The sequence below is a fragment of the Phyllobates terribilis genome, unplaced genomic scaffold (assembly GCF_046119375.1).
Source record: "Phyllobates terribilis strain yellow unplaced genomic scaffold, ASM4611937v1 Scaffold_11__3_contigs__length_659146591, whole genome shotgun sequence".
Lineage (NCBI taxonomy): Eukaryota > Metazoa > Chordata > Amphibia > Anura > Dendrobatidae > Phyllobates > Phyllobates terribilis.
Window position 1 is genome coordinate 103,389,682 of NW_027362771.1, and position 12,637 is coordinate 103,402,318.

Below are 12,637 nucleotides of genomic sequence, written 5' to 3' on the forward strand. Positions count from 1 at the left end.
AAGATGGCGCTTCTATGAACGCGCCATTTTCCGGGGTGGCTGCGGACTGCAATTTGCAGCGGGGGGGGCCCAGAAAGCTTGGGCCTCCCTGCACTGCAGATTCCAGCCCCCAGCTGCCTAGTTGTACCTGGCTGGACACAAAAATAGGGCGAAGCCCCACGTCTTTTTTTTTTAATTATTTCATGAAATAATTAAAAAAAAAAGGGCTTCCCTATATTGTTGTGTCCGGCCAGGTACAAATAGGCAGCTGGTGGTTGGGGGCAGCCCGTTCCTGCCTGCTGTACCTGGCTGGACACAAAAATATGGCGAAGCCCACGTCAACATTTTTGGGAAAAATTAATTACAAAATTAATAATAATTTAGGGACTGCATCTTTATTAACCCCTCAATTGTCATTTAGTGTTAAAATAAAGGATTTTTTAAAAAGAAAATTGGCGTGGGATCCACCATCATTATAGTCTCTAGCGGAGGTTAAGCAGACAGCTGGGGCAGATGTTTGAAGTCTGGGAAGGGGGTAATACCCACGGAGCTTCCCAGGCTACTAATATCAGCCCCCAGCTGAATACCTAGCCTTTACTAGCTATTAGAATGGGGGACCCCCCCAAAAAATGACGTGGGGTCCCCCCTATTTTAATATGTTTATGAGTGACAGTTTTCCTGCTATATACCTGCATGTCATAAGAATTTAAATTAAAAAAGGACCATGTTAAATTCAAATCTGTTTTTTTTTAATTTTTACCGGTGTTTGGTATGCGTTGGAAAAGGGGTAGTCTTATACGGTGAATATATCCTAAACTCTATATTTTAACAGGAAAGTAGGGGGGTCGTCTTATACACCAGGTCGTCTTATACGCCGGAATATACGGTATTTATTTTTTTAAACGGGGCTGGACATACTGTTATGTTCTGCAACTTAGAACTAAGGAATAGGAGCGAAAAGCTGTCCCTGCACTGAGACTCAGCTTAAGCTTAACCCTACACTGGGGTGGGTGCCCTATTCCTTGTGAATAGCCCCACCGAAACTCCTGGACTGAACTCAAATGAAGACTTGTAGGAAGGGGAAAGGGGTCCCTAAAAGATCTAAGGACTGGGAGCTAAAACAGGAGACCTCCTAACAGAAAAGTTAGTTGCAGAAACAAAGATTAAAGGGAACAAAACAGGTAGAACAAGAAGTCCCAGGATATCAATTGTCCAAAGCACAAAGAACTTAACAAGGCAACTTAGCCAGAGCACGAGCGTAACAACACTGATGTCCAGCGGGGAATGGAAGACAGGTGCTGAGTAATAAAGAGTGCAGAGATCACATGACCAAGACACCCAGCACCAGAGGAAAAGACTAGAAGCCAGCAAACCACAACAAGATGGCCGATAGTAAAACAACATAGATTCTAACAGTTTATTTTTTTCATGTGTGCAGTGATGGGGGCCATGTATACCAGAATTGGGGATGAGGGGCCCATGCATACCAGGATTGGGGATGAGGGGGCCATGCATACCAGGATTGGGGATGAGGGGACCATGCATACCAGGATTGGGGACAAGGGGTGCCATGCATACCAGGATTGGGGATGAGGGGTGCTATGCATACCAGGATTGGGGATGAGGGGTGCCATGCATACCAGGATTGGTGATGAGGGGGCCATGTATACCAGGATTGGGGATGATGGGGCCATGCATACCAGGGTTGAGGATGAGGGGGCCATGCATACCAGGATTGGGTATGAGGGGCCCATGCATACCAGGATTGGGGATGAAGGGCCCAGGGCATTCCAGGATTGGGGATGAGGGGCCCAGGGCATTCCAGGATTGGGGATTAGGGGGCAATGCATACCAAGATGGGGAAATTTACCAGTAGCTGCTGCATTCCCCCCCTAGGCTTATACTCGAGTCAATAAGTTTTCCCAGTTTTTTTGTGGTAAAATTAAGTGCCTCGGCTTATATTCGGGTTGGCTTATACTCGAGTATATACAGTACTTTAAAAGTAGTCTGTCAAAAGGTTTCAGTCTTCTATCATCGCTGGGTAAGAAGCCTATAAAATCTGCTATACACACTAGCTTGAAATTGTCAAAACCCACAAATTTTGGCAGGAACAGTCTAGTATGTAAATGTGTATTTGGGCTTTCAGGTTCTCCACCAACAGATGACATGCAGGAAGAGGAGAATTGGGCAGGTAGAATTCAACCGCCAATCATTTTATTCTCCCAGATGATAAATAGCGGCCAGAGGTGTCTGATGGCCACTTACTGCCCTCTCCTCATTAAAAACTATGCTGAGGTAAATATTCACGTGGCGGGGGGAGGGAGAGATGTCAATCAGCTAAACACAATAAATAATAGTTTATGTGAAATCAACAGAAAAGGTAATGAAGATTATAATAAACCCTGATTTTACTATTGTAGCTTTATAGCCAATAGTAATCAGAGAAAGATCTGTACAAGATTAAAATGACTAAAATCACTGTGAAATGACTGCATACAAGACTCAAATAACTGTATGTCACACTAGTAGAGAGGTTTTTAAATACTATATAAGGCCTACTTCACACGTCCTGGCGATTTCTGTACAGGAAAAAACAGTACTGGTGAGATACATGGTCTGCGTCCATATGACATCCATATTTGACATCTGTGTAGCATACGTGTGGATAAAATTGACATAGGGTTCCCCTAAAAAATCTAACCAGCAAAGGTTAAAAAGAAATCTGCGGACTGATATTAGTAGCCAGGGAAGGGGCCATGGATCCTGGCCCCCTCCAAGGCTAATAACATCAGCCCTCAGCGGCCCCAGAAATGGCGCATCAATAAGATGCACCAAATCTAGTGCTTAGCCTCAGCTCTTCCCACTTGCCTTGGTGGGGTAATAGAGTTGGGGTTCATGTATGCCTTGCATAGGCAGCTGACATGAAAGCCAGGGGTTAATAATAGAGAGGCGTCTATAAGACGCCCCCATGCCATGAAAGCCAGGGGTTAGTAATAGAGAGGTGTCTATAAGACGTCCCCATTACTAACCGCATAGTAAAAGTTTGTAAATAAACACACAGCCGGTAAAAAAATCCTTTACTTGAAATAAAAGTCCACACCTTGTTTAACACATTTAATTTTAAATAAAAAGCACAGTTATACTCACGTAACACCTAATCTCCTGAAGCTATTGTCTCCTGTAAAAAAGCAAAAATAAAAAACAACAATATTCCTCACCTGTCCTAAGTGGCAAGAATCTATAGTGTCCCATGTCATAATCCATTTGTGCGACATTAGCTCATCAGCATGAGCAGGGCAGAATGACTTGCTGCAGCGAGACTGGGCACATGAACTGTGGTGACCACTGTGAGATCAATTCGGTTCATCGTGAGAGAAATGTGTCATTGGTAAATTACCTATTGTTTAAATAAATAAGGTTGTTGTGTAAAATGCAGTGTTCTTATTTTTGGCATTGTTTTTTTTTTCATATCATGATTTTTATTAAAAACTAAAATTCTTGCAATTTTCACACTGGCAACTGTGGTCTTTTAAACTCATACTTCCTGTGGTTTAAGGAAACAATACATTATAATTACCCTCAATGAACAGACTCAGACCTTATTTTTTAGTATTGAAGCATCTAATGAAGGCGTGAAGAGGTCATTTTATAGTGGGACAGCGGTTACATTACCTATTGTGATTGGTGGATCCTGTGTTATCAGCTGTGTATAGAGGTATTACCTGTCATTGTAATCCTGCCTGTGATGATAATGAAACTGCTGAGAAGTCTTCTAATAAAAAACAGAACATATGAGCTTAAAGTAATCCCACTGGCTAGTGTGAAAATTGCAAGGATACTCATTTTGCTTTTTTAATACAGATAATGATATGGAAAAAAAACATTGTAAAAAAAAAATGCAACTAGAGATGAGTGAATGTCTAGAAGCCAGGTCAGTATTTCATGGCTGATGGACAGGAGCTTTGGGAACTGCCTCGTACATGACAGCATCCGTGGCTCCTACTTTGAATACCCAGCCTGGCTTGTGTGTGCTTCATGCTGCAACAATGATGTTGTACCAAGCCAGCTAACCCAAACAGCAGCCATGGATGCAGTCAGGAAAGAGTGACCAGTCCAGCTGCCACGAAATACTGACTAATCTGCTTGACTAGGGTTCTGCGAATTAATTCACTCATCTCTACAAGTAACATGAAAGCTTGTTTTAAACAATAGATCATTTTAGGTTATCACAAAATGACCTTAATGACTTGTTATTTAAATCAAGTAAATTAAAGGAGTTGTCCACTTTCACATTGATGCCCTATCTATAAGATAGGGCATCAATGTATGATCGTCAGGGATCCCTCAAGTTGCAACCCCGCCGATCAGCTGTTATCGGTGCCGGTGGCAGCCGCCGCCGGCCGTAAGTGATTAACTGCAGTGCTTGGCCGTCAAGTTGTAGTGGCCGCCGCGGGGTACTGCACATCCGCCTCCCATTCAATTAAATGGGAGGCAGATGTGCAGTAACAAGTGCCGGCCACTACAACTTGACGGCCAAGCACAGCAGGTAAGGACTTCCGGTCGGCGGCCGCTGCTGCTGGCACCGATAACAGCTGATGGCGGGGGTGTGGCTTGCGGGACCCCTGCCGATCATACATTGATGCCCTATCCTACGGATAGGGCATCGATGTGAAAGTAGTGGACAACCCCTGAAAGATAAAGAAAGTGTATAGCTCTTCAAAATACTGTTCTGTTGTATTTGGACTTTATTACTGCCTTGTTTGTATATACTCTAAATGTGATGTAAGTACATATGCCATGTTGTGGTCACATGAACTGGTAGGCTGTGAGCATCATGTACTGTCATGATGGCTGATAGCACAAATATTGATTTACCAGTTGTCAGCAACAATAGGTGGTGTCATCACCAGGCTGGACCAGAAGGAACCTGACATGTACGTGAGTATATTGTAACCCAGAAGTAATGGGTTTTGTCATCGCCACTTAGTGTGGGACGTTCGGAGACTTTGTGTATGCTCTAATTAGAGAGACCAAGTATGTACAAGAGAGAGCCACACTGACACTCTTAAGTATCAAAGCAGAACTGTTTATTTCATCATCGTCACTCTATACTATAGGCATTTCCTGGACATACATTGTAGCAACATAATTGTCCCAGTTTATCTCTTGCATACGTGCTGGCATTAGAATATATGCATCTCATTGGCTGAAGTTAGTATCATCTACACCCACCTTAAGTGTCTGGGTGTGGCTCCTACTTCTTAAATTTCACATTCCTGTGTGTTATCAAAGTTTCGTTTCTAATCTAAAAACACACAGCCTGATTCCTCTATTTTAAAAGGACATGAGGTACACGTATACACAACTAAAATGGAGTCAAGATAGACGGGAAGGAGAGTACATAAGGGAAAGGTCAAAGCAACTTGTCCATTATGGAGAGATTAGGTAAATTGGAAGTCGGAATAGAGGAAGTTTTGCGAAAAGTCCAAGGATCAAGGTGCTGATGTGGCTGAAGTGGCTTCCCCTGATGAAGATATTTTGATAGCGACCAGCGTTGGATCTTGGTTAGGTTTAGAACTTCAAAACGGAGGAAGTACCGTATACAGTGCATATATGACGTTGATGACATGTTTTTATCATGTTCCTTTTGCTTATATGCTTGTCTGTACCTTGTCAACTTTAAATGATTGACTATGAAGGTGGTTCCTTTACATGGGCTTGCCAGTATTATATACAGAACACTACATCTTTTCTCGTGACTATATACCAGTTACATTGATTTGTTTTTATCTAAATATTATCTCAAACTGGCTTATTTTCTTGTCCATGATTTTTATAGTGCATAGTATTTCACTCATTATCCTTGCACCAAACTATATATTGGAACCATTTTCCTATTAATTGTATTCTTGTACATTCATAAATCATTGTTAAAATATCTATTGTGGTTGTGATAGTCCAATTACCACAGCTCTGTCCTGTGAATTTTTATTTCACTGACATTATAATTGCATTCATATCCTAATTATTGCTTATATTTTATTTCATTCTAAGACTATTGTGTCTACCCCTGTCCATTATCATGTTATGTAGCCATGTCTATATGTGTTTTAATTGTTTTTAATGAGTTTTTTGCACTTTGTGTTTCAATAAAGCCTTTTTCTATCAATATCTTTTGTGTGTGTGCACCAATTTATGCATAGCTTTCTACCTTTTTTTACGAGGTAGGTTGTACCCAGTCTTTATTATAATTAGTGATGCCCACTATCTTTGTTTTTTTCCGATGTGGCTCCCTATGGCACAGCTGGCAAGGACAGTCAGAATATGTGACACTGGGCAATAAGTCTCTTAGGGATGGAGTTCCAGTGGTGGCATCCAAATCATAACTGTAAGACATTTTGGTATTTAAAGCATATATGCCATAAATGTCTTTAGGTGGGGAACCCATTTAGTTATAAGAACCTTTTGACTGAAACTACTTTGAAAGTACTATTCAGGTTTCAGTTGTCATGTATATTAAAGGGGTTGTCCACTACTCGGACAACCACTTCTCAATTGCTAAATTCTCTCATGTAAAATAAAACAGGCTATACTCTCTTCCTGGGGTTCACGTGATGTTGTTATGCCATGTGAGCCCTGTAGCCAATCAGCAGCAGCTAATGGGCCACATCACTCTCATTTCCTTCGGACGACACTGACATCCGGAAGACGTTAGAGCTGCTGTTGATGCTCCCTGACTTCCTCGAAATGTCAGCTACATCCGTAGAAAATAAGAGTGAAGCAGACACTGATTGGCTGCAGGGCTTACATGGCATAACAACATCATGCAAGACCCAGGAGACCCAGCACCAACACCAGAGGTGAGTATAGCTTGTTATTATTTTATACGGGGGAAAATCACAATTGAGTAGGGGTTGTCTACAGTGGATAACCCCTTTAAGATTATGGCTACATTCACACAAATGTTTTATTTGCTCTGTACAGACAGCAGTACCTGGACACAGCAAGGATCTTCTGACCTGATCTAACAGCCTTATAAGTGTATATGTGCATGTGAGCATATCCTAACTCTGAGTACATCATGTAATTTCTGATGTCCATTTGCAACCGGCAATTTTATCCCTTTCCAAGACCAATCCAATATTTTCATATTATTTATTCCTTTAATTATTTTTATGGTAATGGTAAAAATCAAAGTATTCACAAAGTGCTAGAAGTAATATTCATACACAATCATTTGTACAGTGGTTCATATTCCAGGTATTCTGCCAATATCATTCTCATGCATATGTATATTGGATGTTCTCAGAACTGGACATATGAGAGATTATGCAGTGATCACAGACATCGACAGACATTTTCCTTCCGTTTCCTCAGTATTTCTATTTGTCAGTCTCTTCACAGCATGAAGTGGTTTGAAAACTGGATTATGTTTTGATTGTTTTATACTGCGTAGCATGGAGTTTAGATTATTATATTGATACATCACAAGTCAGTGGTGTCTAGAGCTCTTTCACTGCTGTTGTGCTGTTTAGAGCCATAAGTAATGTTTTCTCTTTCATTAAGAGCAGCCACCAGAGGCTCTTCCCAATTTCCGCTATCTTTAGAGAAACTTGTATCGTCTTTGATGTCCTACATTAAGAAAAAAAAAATGTTGAGGATCCCATTTACATAAAACATAGCTCTTACAGATATTTCAGATTGCCAATGTAAAGGACAAATTGACAAAATCCATAAAGGATCTAGATTAGGTAATAATTGGATGTTTTAATATATCATGTGACTCACCTGATTTTTCTGTTCAAGTATATTTGCATAGCCAGAATTAATACTGTAAAACATAGTATATAGTGTGACAACATTGTTTACATAATGATAATAGATATCAATAATCTTCTATAGTTCCAAAGATCTATACAAACTAATAGGCTCCAACATTCTCTTAACCAATAAGGGACAATTAAACACAAATATTAGTGTTTTCTTACATTCACATTTTCAAATAGGAACAAGGGCAACATTTTATTACAAAATTAATTAATTACATTTTTCTAAAGAAAAGTAGGTTTGTGATAAATCCTACTATAGAATTCACACTTTGTATAGTCCATAAAAGTATGCTAATTTTACTTTCTCCACTTACATTCTAGAATTATGAGAAAATTCAATTTGCAGGGAAATGAATCTCTCTTGGAAGGAACACTGAGTTTAAATACCTTTAAGGCTATGTGCCCACGATGCAGAAATGAAGCAGAAAATTTCTGCAGCATTTCTGCATCTCCCTGGCAGAAAAAACGCATGCGGATTGTACATGCGTTTTTCCTGCGTAATACATGAGGATTCACATGCATTTCCGTATGCAGATTGACAAGCGATTTCAAAGCGATTTTAGCATCACCTGGAAAGTGCTTGACAACTAGGTCACACTATATAAATCCATGCAAACAGAATGGATTTATATAGTGTGACCTTTAAATGGTTAAAAATAAAAAAATAAACCTATACTTACCTTCTGATGGCCCGGGGTGTGCTGCTGCGCTCGTTCCTGGCTGCCGGGATATCGCGATGCCGTGTACTGAAGGACCTACCGTCACATGACTGTGACGTCACCGCAGGCCCTACAGTTCAACGCGATGTGCCGGCAAAGGAGAAGGAGCGCAGCGTGGGCCATCAGAAGGTAAGTATAATCTTTATTTTTTATTTTATTCTTTTTTTTACAGTTTCTATGGTACCTGGGTGTGGAGGAGAGTCTTCTCTCCTCTAGACCCGGGTACCATCCGCACATTAGAACGCGCCAATTACGCAAGTACAGATGCAGTCTTGCGTTATTGGCGCGTTCTAATGCAAGTCAATGGCGGAATGCGCTTCCGCAAAATTAATGGACATGCTGCGAATTTTTGAGCGCAGCATAAACGCTGCGGAAAAATCCGCAGCATGGGCATTGAAAGTGCAGAATTGCATAAGGGACCATGGCAGGAGGATTACCATGCGTTTATCATGCGTTTACGCTGCGGAAATTTCCGCACCAAAAACGCATGAAATACGCATCGTGGGCACACAGCCTCAATGGAACCTGTCACCAGAAAAATGCAGTTCAATCATAAGGCATCATGTTATAGAGCAGGAGGAGCTGAGCAGATTGATATATAGTGTTGTGAGAAAATATTCAGTATATTCCGGATTTTAATCATTTAATCCTTTGCTTTCTGGAATTTCCGATCCAGTGGGCAGTCATATCAGTGATTGACAGTTATTTCTGTGTCCACACTTATAGAAAGAAAGCTGTCAGTTACTGATAGGACCGCATACTGGACCCAAAAATTCCCAGGAAGAGCAGAGGATTAAATGATGAAAACACAAGTTATACTGAATATTTTGTCCCAAAACTATATATCAATCTGCTCAGCTCCCCTAGTTCTATAACAAGGTGCCTGCACATTGGACTGTATTTTACTGGTAGACAAGTTGCCTTTAAAAAAATCTTTTTCATGACAACTTCTTCATTAAATTTACAGTGCCCCCAACCCACCAACCTTCCACACCCACAGTTCTCCCTATCAACTAGGATTATTCTGATTCTGATATGGCTGGTGTTTACTCACAAATTCTTAGGGAACAAAGATTATAGAAATAAGTTTAGTATAATGATTTATAATTTAATGAGTGTACATCAACCAAAAAGCAAAGTTTCCATCCAAAGAAATATGTGAAGACATCAAGTGAAAGAGCTGGTTGGTTACAATGGGTAACACATCCACATTTTGGACACAATCTCATACCTGAAGCCAAAAAGGATTACGTAATATTATCACAAGTGCATTGTGGAGAAAGAGTACATAGGACTGTTCAATAACTTTCTGATTTAACAGAATTTGTTGTATAAGAGCAATTCTAAGTCTTACCTGACACTGTCACTGCTAGAACTTGACACATCGAAGCCCAGGTCTATATCAGCATTCAGCATAGGGTTGGCTCTGCAGTGAAGTGCAGGAAATGAATTATGCAATAGCTAATATACTATAACATAATACTATAAATTATTGAATTGTGGTATTTAATAAGGTCATTTTCTAATATAGTTTGGTCACAACACTCTACTATCTACTTGAGCACTGTTTCCCAATATTCCGCTACATGTCTGTTTCCACCACCTTAGCCTTTAAAGCAATTTTTTTAGATTTCAGTGCTGGAGTGGTGGCACTCCCAGTTCCCTGCCCCTAGTCTTATACTTACCAGCCACTGTCTCCAGCTGTTCCTCATGCTGCTCCGGTCCCAATCTCTCATCTTGTGAATGCAACTTCTGACTGACCAGAAGTCAGAGGTAATGGTCACAAGCTCTCAAAGTAAGTCTATGAAAGTATCCTTCTGGTTCTCCTAAACTTACATTGGGAAGTGACTTCCACATCGCTCCTGTAAAGGTGGGGAAGAGGTCTGAGCACCCTGCCTGAAGACAGCTGACTGTATAGTTAATATGACCTGTGATTTTATGTGTTTTTACCCTTGTGGGCTGCAGTTTTTCTGTGTACAGGGGGGGACAGGGTCAACTGGAGGGCCAGCCCATAGTTGGGGAGAAGTAGATGGGCACAAGGGGTTAGTTAATAATTTTATAGTTAGTCTCGGTTGAGTTAGAGAAAAGTTCTGGTCATTATCGGGTGTATGTGCGAAGAGCAGACCTGCAAAGTAGCACAATTACAGCAAGCAAGTATCAGTGGTGGCAGTCTCTCCTCATAGCAGGCAAGTTGGGGACCTACAGGTAGAGAAATTTAAGCAAGTCTCAGTGTTACCCAGACATGGAGGTCTTTGTAAATAAATATAGGATGAGCCAGACTGGTACACGTCTGTAAGATTGTAGCTGGGCGAGTTCCCTTACACAGTTGACAGAGTGCAGTTTGGGTGCAGCGGTCACAGCACAACACATCGACCCATGTGGCCATGTACCGGGAAGATGGAGGCCCTCAGTGTAGCCTGTTACTCATTTGCAACATTCTACACAAGTAATGTGCTGCTGTCCGCAACCGTCAAGTGTGAACCTCTGTCATACTGTACAGATGAAAAACTTAAGCATTATTCCTGCTACCCATTGTACATATGTTCCAGATCTAGTATACAAGAGTTATTTTTGCAAACCTGTCTGTCTTTTTCATTGCGGCGCTAAAGGGTCCTAGTGTCTCACAAATCGTGGCAGAACATAATCTGAAGATGTTAGAAACTGTATAAGTAACATGTGCACACACCCAGGGACCCCTATATTAGGGTGTTTTGGGACGAAGAATTAAAAGCCAGCCAGTCTCGTCCCTTACACTCCAGAAGATGCAAGAGCAATCTGGCAGGTCACAAACTGCAGAAAACGACCAGAGCGGTGCAGAGAACAGATGAAGATGGCAGCTGGTAAGCTGGTAAGTATTTACTAGGGGCAGGTAACTTATATTAGTGCCACCACGCCATTGCTGAAATAAATAAAAAAAATGCTGGAGTGGTGCTTTAATAAAAAATTGGGGTTCAGGTCAAAAGCTATTAAAAAGGAATCAATTCATAAAGACTATATGTAGACACTTCAGTCACAACATTGAAATGTTGTACCATGATATTTCCACAGAAGCAGTTCTAGGAACTTATACATCTTCTTACAAAAAACACAAGCATTAGCCTATTCAGTATAATGGAACAGGTTTAGCCAGCCTCGTGAGATGACCTACACAAAAATGGGTAAGATGACCTACTCTGAAACCACCAACAGACTTTCTTTTGATATACGAGTATATAGTACTTCCGGTCTTGGTTGTGCCCCTTGATTTGAGGCAGACACCAACCTGTTGTTATAATGACTATGTAAATTAAGGAACAGCCAGCGAGAACCTAACAACACAATAATGAAATAGGGGAAAAGACCAAGTCCAGCTCACCCACTATCCACAGGTGCACGTATCCAGAATGCAAAGAGAAAATCCAGCACCAGCTGTAATAAAATCTTGAAAGGCTTTATTATATATAAAAAAAGGTACTTAGGACAAAGACAAAAGGTACATCATTTGATGTGTTTCGGATCATAAATGATCCTTAATTGTAGCATAATAGATGTAATAAACAGGTGACATATGCATGGCTGCCTTATTGTTACATCTGTTATGCTACGACTAAGGATCATTTGCTATCCAAAATGCGTCAAATGATGTACCTATCGTCTTAGTCCTAAGTACGATTTTGAAGACTGGTAGAAACATGGATGGACTCGTATAGGATATTTCACAATATCAGGCCCCCTAATACAACTGCACTTTTAAAGTCACTGTTATGACTGAACCCTACCACTTGAACGGGGATGAACAAATCAGGGGAGATGTTAAACCTGCACACCACAGGTTACTATACAGACTAGGCAAATCCATAACTTGACCCTGATTTGTCCCTGCCTGATCGCAGAGGTTGGCATCCTACAATGACGCAATAGTGTCCTTACTCAATGTCAGCTGACTCTGAGCGTCCTTAACTGCACCATCAACTAAACAAAGAGTGTAACCAAAAAATAAAGCAACAGGACATACTGCACATAGACAAAGGGTGAGACACAGGGCAAAGGACGTATTCACACAATCATACAATAAAGACAGAAGAAAAACAAAGGAATATAGCTAGCAAAGACTTCATGTGCCAGGAGAGT

At 40.9% G+C, this 12,637-nt stretch overlaps 1 protein-coding gene across 1 annotated transcript in view; it reads right to left on the minus strand.

Annotated features, from left to right (window-relative positions):
* Positions 1–5,049: 5,049 nt before the first annotated feature.
* The window catches only part of CDHR2 (cadherin related family member 2), a 436,943-nt gene continuing 429,355 nt past the window's right edge, over positions 5,050–12,637 (minus strand). The window contains exons 30-32 of the mRNA XM_073651379.1: positions 9,882–9,953; positions 7,768–7,810; positions 5,050–7,611 (exon numbers count right to left, since the gene is read on the minus strand). Coding sequence (XP_073507480.1) covers positions 7,465–7,611; positions 7,768–7,810; positions 9,882–9,953 — 262 coding nt within the window. The 3' untranslated portion in view covers positions 5,050–7,464. The remainder of the gene's footprint in view (positions 7,612–7,767; positions 7,811–9,881; positions 9,954–12,637) is intronic.